This window comes from Apteryx mantelli, chromosome 2 (genome assembly GCF_036417845.1).
Source record: "Apteryx mantelli isolate bAptMan1 chromosome 2, bAptMan1.hap1, whole genome shotgun sequence".
NCBI lineage: Eukaryota > Metazoa > Chordata > Aves > Apterygiformes > Apterygidae > Apteryx > Apteryx mantelli.
Genome location: NC_089979.1, coordinates 30221806 through 30242478, shown reverse-complemented (window position 1 = coordinate 30242478; position 20673 = coordinate 30221806). Strand labels below are relative to the sequence as shown.

General features: G+C 38.6%; 1 protein-coding gene across 1 annotated transcript in view; it reads left to right on the top strand.

Annotated features, from left to right (window-relative positions):
- GAREM1 (GRB2 associated regulator of MAPK1 subtype 1) overlaps nt 1-20673 on the top strand; it is a 103854-nt gene that overhangs the window by 66625 nt on the left and 16556 nt on the right. Inside the window, exon 3 of the mRNA XM_067292315.1 lies at nt 15684-15814. Coding sequence (XP_067148416.1) covers nt 15684-15814 — 131 coding nt within the window. The remainder of the gene's footprint in view (nt 1-15683; nt 15815-20673) is intronic.

Below are 20673 nucleotides of genomic sequence, written 5' to 3'. Positions count from 1 at the left end.
ATATATATATATATTTAGTAAGATAGATTTCACTACTGTAAATTACTTTTACTATAAAATTTGGGTCATACTGATTCCTAGCTATACTACTACTTAGAAACGGATATTTTTAACATGTTCATTTACTTGCTTTTCCTCATCTTCGGAGGGAAATAATTCTCAAGAGAGGGAGGGGGGAATTGGCACGTATAATGCTTGCCAGGAAAGAAATGAGTAAAATATGAAGGGCCATACTAAACCTTCAGGTCTGCACAAAGATGTGTGCAGGCTTCACAGATCAGCTGTCTGACATGGCCTTAGACTTTCACCTAGTAAACCCTAAGAAATGAGACATTTACGGTCTGCCCATACAGCACAATGAACATTTCAGATCACAGATTATACTGGCTTGCCTGGTTAACAAGAACAGGGAAGAGACAGCAGCTCAGCATGTAATAGCAACTGAGGTTTACATGCCTGCAGTCCCTGAAGACCTGCTGCACTGTTGAGGGTTAAACCCTGTGCTGCTTTATCTGCTGTTAAGCATGCTAGCTCAAGGAAGCAGATATGTGTGATAGCATATATGACACTAATATGCCTTCATCTTACCTAGATATACCAGTCATCTTCTCTACTGCAGAAAATGAAAAATAGTAGCCACCTTATTATTGCATTGCAGATATTTGTCACTTTGTGGTGTTTGGCTATCATAAGGCTCATTTAATGTGAATTAGATGGAAGGTGTGCAGAGTGGTATTCTGACTCCTTTCCAAGGAAAAACTTGGCTGAACTGGCAGTTAGCTTGCTGAGGGTTGGCTGTGTGTAGCTAAGTCTTCCTGGAGCTGGGAACAGAGATGCAGGGTGAGTCGTGAAGAGCCTGTAGCAGGCAGGAGTACAACATTAGGATATGGTGAAGAGTAGCCTGTATGTAAGATATTAGGTAACTTTTGTGAGTGTTTAGGCTCCCGGTGACTTGGACAATTCAGACTGAGGAGTGGCTGGGGGAAACTTGCGTGTTGTGCTCAGAGAAAGCAGAGCAATTCCAAGGAAGAAAGGTGAGGAGCCTGGAATCACCTATGTGGATGTCCCTCAGGAGGATAACCTCCTGCAGCAAAGATGACGTAGTGTTTTGATTGTATCTGACTTAGCTTAGCTGGTCATAGTCCTTCCAGTGACTTAACTAAATGTATTTTATACCAATTTAGTTAAATGGATGTTAAAACTGTGAGTAGATAGCTTGTTAGCCATGGTACCGTATATCCAGCCATAGTAAGCCATGCTTGTGACTACATTATATGAACCCATCAAATACTGTTGCCAAAGTCTACTGTTGATAAAGACCATCACTTTAAATGGCAAGATTTTGGTGAGAAAAACTTGGTGCCCTCAAGACAACTCAGAACATAGCAGGAAGAGGTGGCAGGTTGAGGGTAGGAGAAATGTTGGGGTGCTTCTTATGAGCTGGTGACCTTTTCCTGAGTGATCTTCTGGTGCATGGTCACTGATATGCTACTCTGTCTGTGGAGGCTTGGTGTGGAGGAGGTCATTTATGGTATTGGGTTTTGCTCTTGCTGGGTATGCAATAGTGTAATTGAAAATGGGAGGAAAGGAATTTTCCATAGAATTATTGCTTCAAGGAGTGCAGTTGATGTCATTTGAAAGACATGGTTTCTTACTGTGTCTTTGCAGTTCTGCTCCCTAGCTCAGAAAGCTCAACTGAAATAGTCATTTTCCTAAAAGGAACATTAAGCTGTTGAGAAAACTTTTCAAGTACCTTGCTGTAACACTAGCAAAGACTGATCTTTTGGGAATTTTGGGTTTTTTTGTTTAGTTTGGGATATACCTTTTTTTTGTCTCTAAGTGTAATCAGGTTAGTCGGTCTGTCAGTCTCTCTCAACATCTACAGTAAGCAATTTGAAGTGTCTGAAACCCTCATCTCTTTTTTTCATTCATGACTTCTTCTCAGCGCCTTAAATCTGTGTGCTAACAAACTGTCCACCGTTGATTTAGTGATTCATGAAATAACCAAAAATATTAATAGTGTTTCTCTCAGTCCCAGATTTGGATTTAGAAACACCTTACTTTAAAAAGAAAGTTCTTTCATAGTATTTTAAAGCATATGATTTCTGTAGAGCATTTGCAGCTGCTAATGGTAGCTTGTGTACTTAGAAATTAGTATGTAATAACATATCTCATGATAATCTGGCAGCTGGGGAAGTCCATGTGCATTCAAAGACAAATAAGGGACTAGTCACTTTGGTAACTACCACTTTGCAGCCCTTTCTGTAAAAGGCTACAACATATATGTGGTATAAAAAAGGCAAGAGATGCCCCAAACCAATATTAGAGAAAGAACAGATAGGATAAGATATTCAACACCATTTCAGAAAGCATCAACAAGGCAAAGTATATCCCTTTAAATCATGAATTATCTTTTACATGAAGAAAATGGTCACCCGAGTAGTCTCCTAAAAAACACTTTCAAAAATTAAACTACCTCATGCGTAGTGTGTAACATTTATTTTCCATCAAGCTATTTTAGGCTGGGCCGACACTCCTAACTGGTTTCATTTGGTTCTCAACAAGCTGATAGATAACTTATGAGAGGGAAAAATTGGCTGGGCGTTCTGTTTCTTTATACCTTTTGGATTCAGGTATAACTACTTGAATTGCAAAAGGGATTTAGGTGGTACCTATCTTGTTTAAGGTATTTTATTGAACTAGATAATGAAACAAAATGCGTGTGAGGGAATGCATTCAAAGGAACTGAGACAGGTGCATATCTTGTTTATATCTGAATTTTAGATTTACTGTCTTTGTTGCCTTTTTGAGCACAAATGAAAATTAAATGAAGTGACAATGCTGAAGCAGTGTGCTCTTTTCAATCATCTCTCTTCCCCAACCTTTTCAGTTCATCTCTGTGTGTGTGTGTGTGAGTGTGTGACACTTTAATGCATGCTGTGAACATATGCCAAAATGGTCATTCTTAAAAGCTGCCTTCATTCACTTTGAGCTGTTATTGAGAGCTTTGACTACTTTGTAGATAAATTGCACAACCCTGAATCAATGTCTCAGTGTTTGCTGGAAACCAAACAAACCATTTTGACAAAAACACTATTGCATTATGTAGCGTGATTGCAAAGACGGCTAACTTCATGCGGAATGCAGGTATCAAAACACCTTCAGCGTCTCAACAGAGACAATGAGGTAAATGTGGCTGCTCATCTTCAACAAAAAAAATTGGAAATGCTTGTTTCCTGTAAATTACTTTGAACGCTTGATAGTTATTCCAAAGTTATGGGTGACAAAATTTTTGGAGTGTAAATTACTACGTGTATTTCATCAAGGTGGTTTTCAGATAGTGTAATACTTTGGCTTTATACTTGTTTTAATTCTCTTTAATATAGTCTTGGCTGTAGCGTAAATGTTCTTAATACTGAATGCTCTCTTTAACAAGAGAGTTTAATTGAATAAACTAGCTCTATTGTGTAAGTAAGGAGTTTCTTGGGAAGTTGGCTTCATTTGAGTTTGAACTATATTGTCTAATTTGTTCCAGAAGTGAAGTGAACTTGTTTTTCAGAGTTTGCTCATGATATCTGGTGGTCATAGTTACAATGAATTGCATTCCTTTCTAATTGATACACTTTTCAAATGCATAAACTAAGCTACAGTGTTTGCTATGCATTGAAAATACAAAGCAGTAGTACCTTCCCTAAGATATATTTTTTTTTTAATTGTCTTTTTAATCAGAAGAACAGCAACCCCTCCTTTCTATTGCTGATACTCTAGAAGTTGGGAACTGTCTGAGCCACAGCTTCTCCAGTAATCTGAATAAAATACTTCCATGGATTTAAACAGAGACAGAGAGTGGAAAATGGACTCTACAAGAGATTGTAAAACACATGTATATTCACCGAGTAAATGAGATAGGCGTTTGAAACAATAAGCTGCTCTATAATGCACAGACATTCTTTCAGGCTACCCAACCCAGGCTCTGAAGTCTTTCTACACATTGATAAAAATGTCTAACTCTGAATGAAATATGTTTATTTGGTCTCATATAAAGCCCTGTAAGCTACTAAGAACTGGAGCTGCTGACTCAGTCATTGTTCCTGTTTTTTAAAACTCCTCCCATTCAGTTAATTAAAAAACCTGTTCCTGAGCATGAAACAAAAGCACTTTTTGTACAAAATTGATCTATGTACATTTTCAAAATTTCTGCTCTGTGAATGCAGTTTTTCTTTAGCTTTGTTTATTGCATCAAAAGTGCCTGCCAAAAACAGTGCTGTTTACATGACTGTCCTCATCAGATGAAATATTTTACTATACACCGTCCTACACTTGCACCATGGCCTGTTTAACATGGAGCAGGGTCAAAACCTGAGAGACACAAAAGAATGCTCAATAAGCAAGATAGCGATGAATGAATTATAGTAGTAGTCATAGTCATGCCATTGAAATGGAGATCCTGGTGTGGGAGTAGCAGAAGGAAAAAGTGCTGTCAGCAAAAAGCCGAAAAGGTGGTGGTTTTGTGACTAAAGAATGTTTCTTCCCGCTGTGGCAGAAACACTAATACCTTGAGTTTTGCTAAGTGTTAACTTTGAAACTTTGTTAAATAAATAAATAAAAACTGTTACACAATAAGACAAAGTTAATGGTTAAGCCTAGCAGTTGCTGCTGTTCTTTTTGCAGAAGCATAGACTTGTCAGAAATAAAAGAATGTGTCTAAAGTTGTTTGGAAAAGCCACTTTTGCTCTGTCAAATTTGTTTAAGATGGCTATGAAATCCAAAAAGTTGTCTCTGGTGTAAATCTGCAAGTCACTTATGTTTACAATCTCTGAAATCCATATTATGACCAAAAATATGTGTCTCTTTTCTGTGTTCCTACACATCTTAATTTCGTCCCTATAATTATAACTCTCACCAATTTTCCAGTCAGCAAAGTGAAATAACAGAATTTAGAGCAGGCCTAACAAAGAAATGGTGGTTAAAAAGAAATGGTAGCCTGGTAGTTTATAAATTGCAAAACCTTGTGTGCTTCAACAGAACAAAATTTTGCTCCCCTGAAACAATTAGCCCTCTTTCCAAACTTAGTTCTCTCTCTAAGGGCAAAGTTGTATTCATACATTAGTACAAGATTTTTTTGTTGACATTGGTGGGCAGAATTTCTTTTTTGAATGCTGTCTGGTATTTGTCTTAACTTTCAAATGAATGTTTACTTGTGACCACTGGTAATAAGGAGATATATTAAACTAATACTTGTAAGTACAATCTCTGTTTAAAATCTTTAACTCTCTTCAGTGCAAAATTTCTCTTCACCTTCAAAACAAATTTAGAACCCAAACAGTAAAAGAATTCTATTCAAATAGAGTGACATTGAACTCAGATTTTGAAATACTGCGACTCTTGGAAAACACTCCAGTTTCTTGTGTTGAAGCTTTGGTTGCACAGGTAACTGGATTTCACTATTTATCATCAAAATGAGAAGAAAGGGAAGGAAGATTTCTTCCCATGTTGATTTCCAGTGAGAAGACATCCTCTTGAAGGGAAGGGGAGAGTTGAGTTTCTGTACTTGCTCAGTACTTGGAATCACAAATAGACTGTGAAATATGACTACCGTTTCTGGTGTTGACATCAGTCCAAAAGAAACAAATTGATATTGCTGTGTTTTCTTCAAACTATTGATTACAAATGTAGTTTTAATTGAAAATGGGAATTTGCTTCTTATGCATTACAGAGCAAATCTAAAGTTCTTACACATTCATAATTGCTACTGAAATGAATGTCACTGTGGTGGGGGGAATCCATGGTAAAGGCAGAATTTTTTGATGCAACTGTGATATAAAACCTCCAGCACACTGGGCTGACCTTTAAGAAGTATTCTAACATGGCCTGTTTTAGTCTGCGTGAAACTAGTAATATTCATTTCAAATATTAACCAGGAGTTTGTTCTTTTAATCTCGGCTTTCTTTTGTGCCTTAGTTAAATGTTAATCTAGTTGTAGCCATCCCTTTTCTTTTAATGAATGCCTTGAAACTAGAGTACACTGATGATTTGGGAGGTGATCAGCTAGTTAAGAATAGGCCTAAACCAGATGATTTGGGAGGTGATCAGCTAATCAAGAATAGGTCTAAAACAGATGAAGTCTGTGCTGCCACTTAATTTTAAAAGTACACAATGTCTTTTACTAAAATAGGAAAATCAATGAGCAGAACAATGCAAAAAATAGTTTCTGAAGTTATGGGTGATTTTTGAATCCATAAATTATTTTTAAATAAACATCAATACAGTGTACATTATTCTTTTTTTCACTCATTGTGACGTTGATTATGTTCAGTTTCCTGAGCCAAATAAGATTCTGTTGAGGGACTTGTCTACTTCCTAATGTAAGGCTTGATCTTCAGCTTACATTGCAGTACCTGTCTCCACTGGGCAGCTTTGTCACCACTCCTTAGGATCCAGCTTTAGCCCTGAATCAGTGTTAATGAAACTAATATATTTGCTCAGTAAGACAAGTAATTCCAAGTACAGTAAGATCTGTAATCATGTACTTTTTCACCTTTGATTCTATGTCATTTTCTTTTTCAGCCTTTTCTTATAAAGGACGGCAATTTTTGGTAGAGGCACCTGTTAGATGAGGGAGAAGTTGGCTTTGCCTCCCTTTAAAATCTTCCTCTCCAGGGGCAGGCAAATCCAGCAGCCAGTCTCATCAGGACCTTGGATGCCACTATAGTAGATCAGAGCCGTAAGCTTTTAGTGACTCCTTCCATTTTCATGACTGAGGTCTAAGTGGGCATCCAGCCAGTCGTAACCCCTCCAGTGCAAAAAAGAATAGTGCTAATACTCACATAAGAAACGCTTTTGTCTTCAGGCAGCTGCTATTAAACATAATCATCTCAACATTGTTTCATGCAAGTTCTGAGTTGGTTTTCTTGGGCTTTTGTAACATTTCTCTCTCTCTCGATGCCTTTTTGTATGCAATCTGGGTAAGTTTTACTATCTGTCAGGATATATGGCATCTTCATGCACATATGTATTCATAATCTTCCTGTTCAACAGGAAACTAGCAATAGTTTTTATTAGCAATAATTAAGACGGACAGTGCTGTAGTCATCAGACTCCTTTCCATGGTCGCTGGAGTGTGTGAACCAACACTCCTATGGAAAGCTGCCTACAGGATATTCTTCATGTCTGTTGGCAACACGTGGGAAAGGAATGAAATGGATGTTAATTATAAGTTAGATCGATGTTGACCTAGTGAGTAAGACAAATCTAGTTCATTTCTTGTAGTCCAGACACTCAGACATGTGACCCCATAAAACTGAACATTTTATTGTGATAATCTAGTATTTGTGATGATAATAACTTATGAAACAAAGCTTAGATGTTAGACTTGTTTTCCCTGTCAGTCTTTTTATATAACCTGTAACGTAAAATTCACTCTCATGCAATATCTGTGAGTTAAGTCTCCTTTGAACTATGATCAGTAATCACTAGAACTGATTTTTCTTTGTTATGCTGCCAGTAGAATCTTTTTTTTTTTTTTTGTAATGCTACTTAGAGTCATAAAAGTAAGATACAGAAAAGACATGCTAGACTCTTATCATCTCCTCCTCTTTACCAGCATAGGATTAGAGGTTTTGATTAGAAGTGCAAGCATTATGTTGCTGTGTGGGAAACTTATTTTGTTTCCCTTTCTTGATCTCTTGAACATCATATATATGCACATATGATGTGTTAGTGTGCTAATTCTTTGCTCCTACATGTCTCACTAGGTTGTGATGCTTGACTCATTCTGTCTTGGTTGAATGGGTATTTATACAGCAGACACAACACAAAGAGAAATAGAGGCATTTAAGGCTCCAAAAATCTTGATAATACTTCCGAGAAGTAAAACTATTCATTTTGAAGGGCTACTTCCCCTTCACAGGGCATGAAATGTTACACAAGCTCTACTGACTTGAATGTGCCATTGTGCCTTGCCCTCTGTTTTACAGTGCCATAAGTTTAACTCCAGTACACTTCATGGATTCTTATTGTATTATGTTTACTTAGACATGTCTCTAGTTAATATTTCATCTGTTTTTTAATACATTCCCAAAACTTCCGAAAGATTGGGTACAGGTGGGGACACAGGAAGTCCTCTTCTTCCCTCCCCGAAGAAAAAGTTCTGACAGGCAGTTCTATAAAAGCAGAGTCAGAGGCAGCATTTCAAAGTCTGTTTAATAGCTATTTCATGGTGATTATAATGTAATAATCAATAGTAGCTTTTCCAGTTCATGGCCTAGTCATTATTCTTTGAAAGCTGTGTACCTGAAGACTCTGGTTTTGTATTTTCCTGCTCTATTCTCAATCCTTTTATAGCCTTCTGTATGCTTTCAGCAGGCCACAGTCCAAAACGAAAGGAATAGGTATGTATAACTTCAAAAAATGTGTGTGTCTCTCCCTCCCCCCTTTTCTTTCTGTACAGTATATAGCTCACAGATGCTATCAACTTGGCATATAAAGATGAATTTGTACTGCTGGGTTGATCTGCTCCTTTTTTTGATGGAGGGAATTGATCTTACCGTTGCATCGCATCCATGTTAGTTTGCTCACAGATTCCAGTCTGAAGCCAAGTCGCCAGTTCCTTTGATGCAGAAACCTGCACGTGCCCAAGCAGGGGATCAGCTCTCCTGTCCTCTCTGAGAGCAGTATGGCCATGAGCCTGTCTGCACCAATTGATTTGGGGACTAGGGCTTGCTCTGGGCATTGAACAGTGTTCTGTAATTCCATTTATACATATAGTTTCTTTCCCTAATGAGTCTTTTCTCCCTTACTCTCCCCTCTGCAGTGAGGGGCTAGGAACTCCTCTGCTCCAAAACTCCTGAAAACACCAGTACTCTTTTTTTCTTGTGGAGAATTGCAAAATGCTAGACTTCAACAAGCGGGAAGATAAGAAAAGCAAAGTGAAGCATTTCTTTCCCGCTCGTTGTTACTTTGGCACGTCTGCCAAACCTTTTCACATTTACTTGGTGATACATCCCAGAAAGAGCTACAGTATTAACTTTATACCTTGGTTACAGTTAATCAAATATAGCTGTATCGAAGACTCTGATAAATTCTTTTTTGTTCTCTCTTTTTTCATGTCTAGACAGCTACAACCACAGTCACCCCAATGCTTCCTGAAACGGAATGAAACACAACACATAGGTTCTACACAAATACATTTTGGCAGATGTCAATTTACATAAAAAGCTGATTTTTAAAAATAACATGTAGGCTGATGTGGCTGAAGTTAGGATTGTATCTTAATCTAGTTTTAGAGTCTTTGGTTTACCATTCCTGCTCTTGACTAGCTGCCTTCTTTAGGGAATTAGACAGGGAAAATAGCTCTACCTTGTGATCTAGTTGATGGGATGAAAAGTGATGAAATAAACCGAAACTTCCTTCTGTCATCCCCCGCTAAGACAAATCTATTTCCACCTCACCATTGAGGGCAGATGTGCACACTGTGGGCAGAAGACTATGCAGATCCCTCTGAGAAGTGAGAGTGCTGAAGTGCACTTTTCCATTTAGGTCTTCACGTGACTGTGTTCTCCCTGGCATCTAGCAAGCCAGCTCTCTCTGCCCTGCTCTCCTTTATCACATCTTATTTACTCTGTAGGTTTATACTATTCAACTCTGCTCAGTTACATCAAGGATCATCCTTTTGGGGAAGAATACAAAGATATTTCATATCAGCCTGAGGCACTGGAACACTAAAGTGTGAACAAAAATTGTCTTTTCCCAAAATGGTGGTATTCTGTCAGGTACAGAGCCTTTCTTTCTCAAGTCAAGTCTGCTGTTCTTTGAAATGCTGAAATGCAGTCAGCAGTCAACAAATAATGTGAAACATAAACCTCTGCAGTACTTCTGCTACCCTGCTGTGTTGTCTGTGCATTCTTGAGAAACACTGGGCTTTGCAGATAGTCTCACATAGAGAGATGTAAGACTTACTAAATAATCAAAGCTGCTGAAAGACAATACAACTCCTGCTCCTTAGAGAAACATTTAACAGCTAATGTAATTGAGCAGATGTTTCTGTGACCTTCCATCTTTTCTACTGATGACATGCAGCTACTTTTTTTTTTTTTTTAACAGAATAGTCAGATTTTCTTTTTGGATATATGAGCATATATATGCTCTCATGTTTATGTCTCTGTATGTTTATATCTCCAAGAACTTGACTGTTTGTTCGGTCTATGAACCTTTGTCATAGGTAAGGACTCCCCTGGTCTAGGCCCTTCAGACACAGCACGAGAAGAATGTTTGTCTTGGAAAATCTGAAAGGTTTAAAACAAAAAACAAAGCAAAAAACTCCCACCAAACCCTCTGTATGCAAAAGGGACCAGAGCTATGATGAAGCAGTATTGCAACAACAGAAAATAAAGATTACCACTAACAAAACAAAATCAGTTGGCTTCTTGTGCCCAGGTGCTGATAGCTGGATATTTAAGCTGGACTTTATTCCTTTTCTTTAATGGTGGCTTTCAAGACTTTGTGTGCATGTCTGGTTCCAGGGCAAAGTCTGGCCACTGCAGAGGGGTCACATTTCAGGAGCAAAGAGCCCACTGCTCTGATGGTGAATGCAGGACCAAGCAGGGAAGGGGTCTCTGCTCCAACCAAAGGGTGGGAGGACAGCCATGCTGATAGGCTAGCACAGAGTTTGTCTCTACAGCCAGACTGGCAGGCTATTTGAGGGTAAGGGGTAAGTCACTGCTAGAACCAGAGGACCTTATATCACAGATATATCTGTATGAGCTGGTTGCAGTTGTGAAGGTATGTAAGCCTGCAAGAGCCTGAACATGGGAAGTGGCAGAAATGACCAAAAGCCTGGAACAGAAAGGGCTGGCTAATGACCCGAAGCAGATCCTGCTCACAAATGTTGCAGAACTGGCTTCTGGCAATAAGAAAGATGACTGATCTTCCTACTCCCGGTGGTTTTTAATAAATGCCTCCATAAACTAGAGGATAAGCCCTGGTTTAGATCTTTCCCCACCTTTTTATCTTTCCATGCTCATTTCCATCAGCAATGGATTTACTGTCTTTGCTAAGCGTACCTTCACACAGGAATAAGATTTCATAATCTGCACAGATAATATACTGGAATGAAACTGTTCCAATACCTTGCCTGCCAGAGACCGGACTGAAAGATAAAGAGATATAAAGCTTACAGTAGTAGTTCATTACTCTCTTATATGCCATTTGGCTGCAAAGGAGTAACCACACCTGCTCAGTCGACTGTGTAGGTTTTTACAAATCTGATCTTTCTGCTCCTGCGTTGATTTACTAGGGCAACGTTTCATTATTCTTTTTTGTGCTAGTAAGAGAGAAAGGGGTGTACTTCTATGGAAGTATAGTTTTAGTTTTATATTTTCTTTACTATTTTGTTGTTAAATTCCTAATTAACGTGCAGTTAAATTGTGTTGTGATTTAAGCTTGCAGTGAATTTTGTAAAGTCTCCTGATGAAATCTTGCCTCTTGTCAAGTGTAATAAAATTCAGCTTTAACTTGCACTCAAGCCAGACTTATCTACATTTAACTTGTATTTCAGCAATGCTCTTGGAAATTTGCTGCTATGATTTTGTATGGCAGCTTGAGTAGAGACTGGGGAGGAATGTAATGTGAAATTGTCTCCTCCTTCCCCATTAGTTATTTGCTTGACATCTGGCTCAAATGTGTATTGCAGGCCCTTCTTCAGCCCTTCTTCCTCTCCTTCCAATAAAAAAATCTGCCTTTTTCAATGAGGAAATAATTTTCAAAAAACAGACTATAGAAAATCTTGAGTTATAAATCATCTTTTCCAAAGGAGAGGCATTTTAACATCCAATCCAGACAGCTTCTACACACAGAACATTTCCTGATTTCATAGCAGTGGGAGATTAAGGCTGCCCTTATGTTTTGAGATCTGTACATGCTCCTCTGTGATCAACCTTCTCATGAACTGGTGCTTATTAGCAGTGAAGGCACAGACAGCTTTGTGTTTGTGTGGCTCAGCTGAACGAAGGGAAGGATGACATAGATGGTGACATAGACGGTTCTGAGCATCTCTTTGTACTGAAGCAAAACTCCAGCTGATTTTTTTTTTTTTTTTTTTACACAAATGTGTAAATGCAAAATGGATAACAGACCCTGCTTCCAGTTTCTCACAGCTGAAAGCTTTTGTTGTGTGATGAGGAATTTTGGACTTTTTTGCAGAAGTGTGGATTGTAATGGGTAACTGGCCTTTTCTTGCCACCAGACTATCTATTCTTAAATACATATGGGCCCTGGTGAAATAATAATATTATGGTTCCAAACAGAGTAGCTAGAATTAAAGATCACTGTCTCATTCAAAGTGCAGCATGAACATTGTTCAGATATAAGTAATTATTCAGTATATTTTCCTCCACAGTTCTTCATGTGACTTCATGTCTTGTTACTATGTCCAGCTCAGTTCCCTTTCTGAGGAGAGAGTTAACTTCTTTCTGTATTTCCAAGTTTTTATCCCTGCAGTATCTGATAGTTTAACTAAAATTGACATAGCTTCCTTGTGGTATTGTTTTTAACTCCATTCTGTTTGTAAGAGGGAAGTGTTAAATCAGAAGTATCCTGCTGGTTTTAGAAGATCTATCCAAGATGTCTAGAACTTGCAGTATTTTTGTTTGTTTTTCTTCAGGGAACTTAAAGCATAAAATGCCATTATAAATTGTAATCACAGCTTGCCTTGAATAGTTACTACAGCTGGGAATCCTGCAAATCAGACCCCTAGGTCCCAAACTGGGCAATCAATTAGGGTTGCAGCCAGGTGGCTCTGTCATTAGTGAAGGAGGACAGCAGTGCTCCCTGATGAGCAATTCAGAAATAAGTCCCAGGAGAGAAAAACAGCCCAGGGTCAACCTATAGAAAACACTAAGCATGAGGACTTCTGTAAAATATAAGGACATCTGTCCCATAGTGACTTTCTGCAAACTGCTGTCACTGACTCGATGCTCCAGAGTACTGTTTTTCTGTGCTATCAGGTGCTCCTTGGTGCAACTCATAGTTGCTGGTGGTGAGTGATACCCTGGTACATGCTGATGCCATGTCAGGAAAAGGCTGGACTTCATGCAGTTCCCCTATACTCCTGAATTTCTTTTATAGGAAAGCTGGGTGCATGGAGGGCAAAGGCCCTGCAGAGCTGGGGAATTCGTCTTCACCTTAGGCTATGGCTGACAGGAAAATTCTGAAAGCATGATTTTCATCTTTTTCTTTCTCAGCTCATGCATTGGTCACAACACAGTTTCCAACTTCTGTAACATAAAGCAGAGGCTAGCTTCATTCTCTGATTCTTGGAATTGGAAAATGTGCAACCACATAATTAAAGAATGGCAATTTTGCATATTTACAGACTGCCCTTCTGCTTATTATTCAGATTATCTGAACCCAGAGGTGTAGTCTGCATGGCCCACTCTATAGCTTTACAGTAAAAGATGGTCAGAGCAGGCAAACTGAGGAATTCAGCTTCAAAATGCTAGCAAATTTCTGCTGAGCATGTAAAACGTTTCTTCAAGTGCTTATACCTCATCAGATTTCCTATAGCTACCTGTAGTATCTGCCAGACACAGCTTTGTAACTCGTAAAATTTCTACGCTCAGTCTTGGAGGTGCTGTAAAACCTGTGGAAGGAGAGGCTACCACAGTTTATCAAGGTAGATAGTATGTGTATATCAAAAGTTTCCTATACCTTCAGTAAGCAATTAAACAAATTTACAGGAAAGAAAATCTCTGGAGCTATTAAGCGCAAAGATACCTCTTCCCTGCTCAGGAAGTCCATGAGCCATAAGTTCCACTCTAGAGGTATGGAAGGGAGTCTAGGGCGTTATTGCTAGTGATTCTTAAATTGTTCCTTAGGCATCTATTGACTTTTGTCAAAGGCAGAATACTGCACAAGGTAGGCCTTCAGTCTGACCTGGTAAACCTATTCCTGTACTGAACTGCAGGAATGTCTTTACCAGGTCAGACCAAAGTCTGTGTATTTCTACTGCAGAAATATGCTATATTAGTGTTGGGTTTTTAAGTATTTCAATTGTTTTGGCTGAACTTCAAATAATAGTGTGTCCTGAAGCAGACATATAGTTAAGAAAACTACAGGGCAACTAATATTTAAAGTGTAATGAAGTTTATTAAACAGCTGCAAAGCAGTCTTACAGTGGGAAGTGTCAGCATCTTTAGTTATTGTACTATACAGCACCACAAGCCCTGTTGGTAATACTTTGAAATTACTATGGTCACTTTAGAAAGAAAAAATGTATGGAGAGGAATAAAAGAAAGTGTTCTGTCTTAAAAATTGGTATGTAGGCTACATCAATGATATTTGAACATACAGACTGAAAAACTTGTCCCCATGTCAGCCGGGTACTGGGGTCGGATGTAACATCGATATCTCTCTTGATGTGTGCATGTGTGTACACGTGTGCACACTTGCAGTAGGGTGGAGGGATGGGGCTTCAGGACTTGCTGAACTTGCGTTCATTTCCTCTTCTGCTACTAGGTGGCCTGCAATAGCGTAGTGTGGATGAATCCTCTGAACATATCAGAAAAGTCACAAAATGCTGAAGGAGTGAGAAAGTATTTTTGTAGGTGGATGACTTCCTGCTGTATTGGATGACTTTCAGTGAAGTTGAGTACCGTTTGTGAACAATGATGCAGTGGCAGGATGCGTTGCTAATTTTAAAGTGTGATTTACAGAAGATGTGCAAAGCATTGGTTTTACTCAGTCTTTCACTCAGTTTCTTGAGTTGTTTCTCATAATAAGTTTTACTGTGCTGCTGTCTGGCTGAGATCATCGCTTAAGTTTGTACTGGTTAATATTTCTAAATTTGGGAAGATCTCTCCAGTGATTTTACATTTAATTCATACCAACAGCAAAAATATCTGTCTAAGCATTTGGTATGACCATATGTGCAAAAGAAAGCTTTTCAACCTTGTGTTCATAACACACAGAAGTGATTGAAGTACCTACCTGTGCGGAGTAATGTGTGCAGTCCTGCCCGAGTCAGCTGCCTTGGCGTTAATTCTTACTTTTAGAACACCTAGAAAATAGCAAAACGGTTATTGTGCTGTCGGGGGTAAAGTCAGCAAGAAACACCTCTTCCTAATGCTTTCTGAAGATGCTCACCTTCAAAAGAACGTTAAGTGTATATGGGTTGATTTCTTCTTATGTTAGTTAGTTAGTCTTCTGTTAGGGAAGCCTAGGGGAAAGGGTTGTAGCCTAGGATTTTTGAAAAGCTGTTTGATGACTCTTTTTAAAAAAAAAAAAAAAAGGAAAATCCTATATTTATTGTTTGGGTTTTTATGGTAAAGGGTATGTTTTTGTTCTGTAAAACTTAATATTAAGGGCCAGAAAGTGCTGTCTGTACAGATACTATTACAACGAATTAAGTATACAAACACAAAAGCCCCGGTAGTTATTTCTGGAGAGTATGTCATAAAAGGATCTTTTTTAATTTAACTTCAGCTCCCACACATTCTTCTCATTCCAACCTGGTAAAACGCAGCATCTCTCAAGAAGACTCTTTACAATCTTTTGTTTTGTTGTTTGACTGCTGATAGCCAGAAAAAGTGACCAATCAAAACAGTGAAGGAGTTGAGGCAGCAGTTGCCAGAGTGACAGTTGTCCAATGTAAATATCTTACAACTCTTCTGTTTATCATCTGTTTTCAGGGCAGTTTAAGCTGCTGGAACAAGACCGAGATATTAAGGAGCCAGTGCAGTATTTTAACAGTGTGGAGGAGGTGGCTAAAGCATTTCCTGAACGAGTTTACGTCATGGAGGAAATAACATTCAACGTTAAGGTAGTCCCTGAATAAATATTTATCCCTGTCTAAATGATTAACTGTTACAACCCTTATATACATGGCAAGTGAGCAACGGCACTGTGTGGGAAGTGTGATTTTTTTAAGACAGACAAGTCTTTAGTTCTGCATTTGAAGATGGTGCTCTTTGGGATGATTTTTGCAGCGTTAAATCAACATGTCCTCCAAGGGCTTTCCTATCCTGTGGCACTTTGGGGAGCTATCCTGATGATCCATCCAATAATTCATCTAATTGGGATGCTGCTGCCAAATTTTAAACAAATGTTGTTTGTTGCCCCCTTTTCCCTTCCCCCTCCAGGCGCCTGAATTTTGTTCTCTGCAAAGCAGCAGCTGCTCAAATCCCTGTCCAGGAAGCCTCATTCTCTGAGAGCGTGCAGGGTGAAATGATGGGGTTTCTTGTCTCAAAATTACTGCGGCTAAATAGTATTGTGAATAAAACAAAGCGACAAAAGACCTGCTTGTTCTGTGTATATGTGCATGCGTGCACACGCACATCTTGGGCTCGTCAGAGGGTCAGCAGTCCCCTGAGTGCGAGGGCTTGCTATAACCAAGCAAACTGCAAGTGCAGCGGCACAAAATAGCAATGACTGAACATAGCGTTCCTTTTCCTACCTATGTTTACAGTAAGGCATCATCCAAGCTAGGGCAGCTCTGCCAACAGCGCCGAGCAGCCGTTGGCTCGCTTTGGTTCATACACCGCCCAAGCCTGGGTGAGAAGCACACCGAGGCCAGGATGCCCTGGTTCGTCCCCCCTTTGTATACTCAACAGGGGAAGTTGGCCAATACTGCTGGTGCAAAAACAACAGAGGCTCCTTGTCCTCTGTGTGTAGATGATACGTTTTTTTTTAACAATCTTTTAATGGCTTTTTCTCCTTCTGCTAGAGCTGGGGGCCGTCAGATAGTCCAGAATTTTTATAGGTGGGAAACAAGATTGCTGAAGACTGCTGTAAGTGCTAGAGCTCACTGGTTAGTTCATTTAGTGATGCAAAAATCTGCCTTTCCAGACAGTAGATTGTTTTCATTTATGCTCTTGACTAACCTGAACCCACATAACCAAGCCTTTCAGGAATGAAGGCTACATTCGAAAGTTGGAATACTTTTGCATTTTTCGGATGTAGTCAGCCAAATCAAGGCAATAAGAAATTCCTTTTCTACCCAGGGAAAATCAGTCTTAGCTTGGGACTGCTAGCCTTATCCACTGCTGTGTCAATATTCCTCAGCTGATCAATGACCAAATCAAGAGAATGGCACAGTAAAATGTACAGCTGGGGTTTTGTACGGTGAAGAACGTTCATCTGCAGGCCTGTTTAAATGTAAAATGTTATGTCTCAAGTTTAATGTGAATGTTCTTAAAACTGTCATATTTAGCAAACTGCAAATTAAGCATAGCTTACTGTTTTATAGCAAATCCATTTTTAAAGCTATTACAGTGATATTCTTTAATGTAAATAACAGTTATAATAATCTAGGCTTAACTTAGTAAAACAGTTATCTAGGCAATGTTTTTCTTGGCAGATTTTCCATTGTTTCACAGAAGCCTATTCCAAAGTTGTCATCTTCCAAAAAAAAAAATGAATTTAGCAGGATTAATTGAAATGCTTAATAACTCTTTACAAACAACAGAATGATGTACACTAGAATTTTAATTTAGGGGAAATCCTGTCAAACTGACTTGAGAAAAGGGAGGAAGACCAACTAAAGTTGATTTCTGTCCAGTGCAGTATGCCCATTTAAATTCAGAACAAAGTATCAGAAGGTAGTTAATCCAAGATGGAAAGAAAAAATGTTGTTTAAAATACCTAATGAAGCATTTGTGGTGAAGATAAGGAGGAATTAAGTCTGGGAATTCTTGTTCTAAAACACTTAAGCTTTTCACAGATAATTTTTGAAGAAACAGCCTGTAGATTTACAGGATACCACCAATTACTGTATGTTTTTGTCTGTGCATGTTGAGCTCTGCCTGAATATGCCAATATGCCACTGTTATGGTTGACTTGGTGCAAACTTTGCTGCTCTATGTAAATCCTTTTCTGGTTAGGCGGGATTTTATAGCTAGTGCTGTAACTTAAGAACTGCTTTTTCATTATGCTGTGAGTTGGAATCTTCTCCAAGGGGATTATTTTATTTCACTTTGTGTATGAATTATGAAAAGGAAAAATGAACCACCTTATCCTGAGGGAGTTGGGGGAGATGAGTCTCACTTCCTTCCTTACTGTTTTGCAGCTAGGCAAATGGGAAATGCCCCAGGGCAGGACATTTAGGACCTGCTGTATATTTGAAGGGAGTACTCCTCCCAAGTACTTTTCACAGGTTATTGAACAAAAAATTTTGATTAGACCTAACTTTTGTAATGCCTATACATATCAACTTGTCCCTAAAATGTTCTGAATTACTGTGCTTGTATACTCAACCGATCACCTCAGCGGCATGTACAGGCACAGTAATTTAGAGTATTCTGGGGATGAGCTAATTCCCCTCAGTGAAATATGTATTTAGCCTACACCAAATTGAAAATTAGAGGCATTCTGTCTTCTTTCCTGAGCAGATAGCTGGTAGCTTTTTTGTAGTAATAGTCAATGCACTATTGCAGAGAATTTTGTTTCTGTAGCAGCATTGCACTACGAAGACAGGACTTCTTGATTCTCTTTGGTTGGAAGAAAGTCATTATTAGGAAAGTTGAGCCACCACAAGGCCCTACCTTCTGCTGAACCAGCAGCAATAGGTTGCCACAGTCAGATACTCTGATCCCATACAGATGGCAATCCATACAAACACCCAGGAAGCTATTTGTATTAATGGGAGAGAAGACTTGGGAAAAAAAAAAAGACCAAAAACCCCACATCATATTGGGGCGTAAGTCAGAAAAAGTTCTCTTAAAAAGAAACAGTATTGTTTGATAGAGTGAATGTTGGACGAGCCATAAATTCCTGAAATCTAAATGACATCACACTGACTTAGTGACATAGTAATACCCTTTAAACCTTCTGGGATCTCATTTTCATCTTGAAGATATCACTCGGTCTCCCTGGAGACACTGTAGAGCAGTTTGAAGAGCATTTCTAGAATGAAAAGTGCAATAGTTAACTAGCTGTAATGATATTTTTCTTTCCTACCAAAGATACCATTTGGCTGGTGTGAACTTTTGATATCTGATTTATTTATTTATTTATTTTTATGTAATCCTCTTTTCACAGTGATTTAACTACATTGATCAATACAGAGTATGCATTTTGTCAGAAATAAATGTATGATGAAAACTTTTTTTTTTTTTTTTTTTTTGACATGTTAATACAGTCCAGTGAGGCAAGATTGATCTCCTGATTTGGTCGCAACTCTGTTGGTCTGATAATCTTGCCCCGAGTTCACTAAAGCACACGTATTTAGAAGGCTGTAAACTATAGTGTTTTTTTAAAATGTTGCAGTAGTGATTACCTCTTTTCTTCAGGATCTGCTACATATTTTTAGAGTGAGAGAAGTCGATACACTGCTTCATGCCTAGTTTTATGTATCTTCTAGAGGGTTTCTGCTCTGAAAGGAGCCCAGATAGCAAGCAAGGTTCACTGCCTCATATGGCTACATGGGCTGCCCTTTCGGACATGCCACATGAAGATATGCTTCACATTAGAAGTTAGAGCCCTGTCATTATCTGTCATATATTTCAGGGCTCTGTTTGAACCTTTTGATTTACTTGAGACATCCTTAAAGCAATGTGAAAGCCAGCTTTAACTGGCTTCAGAGCAAAGTCTGTCTCAGTTGAGAAGGAAGCATGCCTATACTAACAGGAGAAGTTGTACTTGCTGATTCTTTGTCTTGTGAGACAAGCAGATTTATAAAAGAAAAAAAAGGATGCTTTCTCATTGAATTTAGCCAATTTCCTTTAAAAAGCTTGCTTATTTCTTCAGCTGACATTCTCCTGAAGACTGTTTTTTAATATTAAAAAACTTTATGCATTTTTTGTAACCTGTAAAATAATAATAATAATAATAATAATGCTCTGATTGGTCCTTTGGCTTTAATACTGAAAATTGTATGCAGTAACAATGAATCAGAGGCCTCAAATTTAGAGTGCTAGCTAAAAATCCTAGCTGCGAATTTTTACTGTGAATGCAGTGCTTACACTACTTTAATAGGATCTAGCAGGCATAACAAGCTATATGAAGCCACAAATCATTTTTTATATGAAGTTCATACATGCCCAAGTGATTAAACACTTCTACTTCAAACTATAACAAATTAGAACAATTGGAGTTCAAGACAGCATATTGACTCAGGTGTTATCAAAATCTATTATTCTGAGTTAACTTTTGCTTAAGCAAAAAAAATTATATGCTTAAGCTTTCCCAAAAGCAAATGTTTCCTAAATAATCTTTCATCATCTTTCTGATGCCTGTCTTCTGCACTAAATGGAATTGCCCTCTGATTTGCTATTGAATTGCAGGAGTCTTAAAATGTAAAAAATTTATAGTGACTTAACCGACCACTTTTTTGCAGTGTGTTTGATAAAATATCTCTAAGGCAGCAGCCTCTCTGGTCAGCATCCTGGCATCAATATTGAACCACTACTATGGATTGACAACTGGCAATAGGAAGGTGAAGAGTAAATACAGTGCGGAATAGGTTGATTCTGATTCTGTGGTCCTCTGTACATTAGTTGTTCAATCTGAACACCTACAAGTGATTTCTAAATGGCTTTGGACTGTAGAATGCCAAAGTGCCTCTTCCACAACACTAGGCGCATTGATGGCTCTCACCTATTACCAGGAAGTGAGAATTGTCTGGGAAGGGCAAAGAGGGGGGAACTATGGGAGTCATCGTTATAATGTGTAAAGCAGTGTATT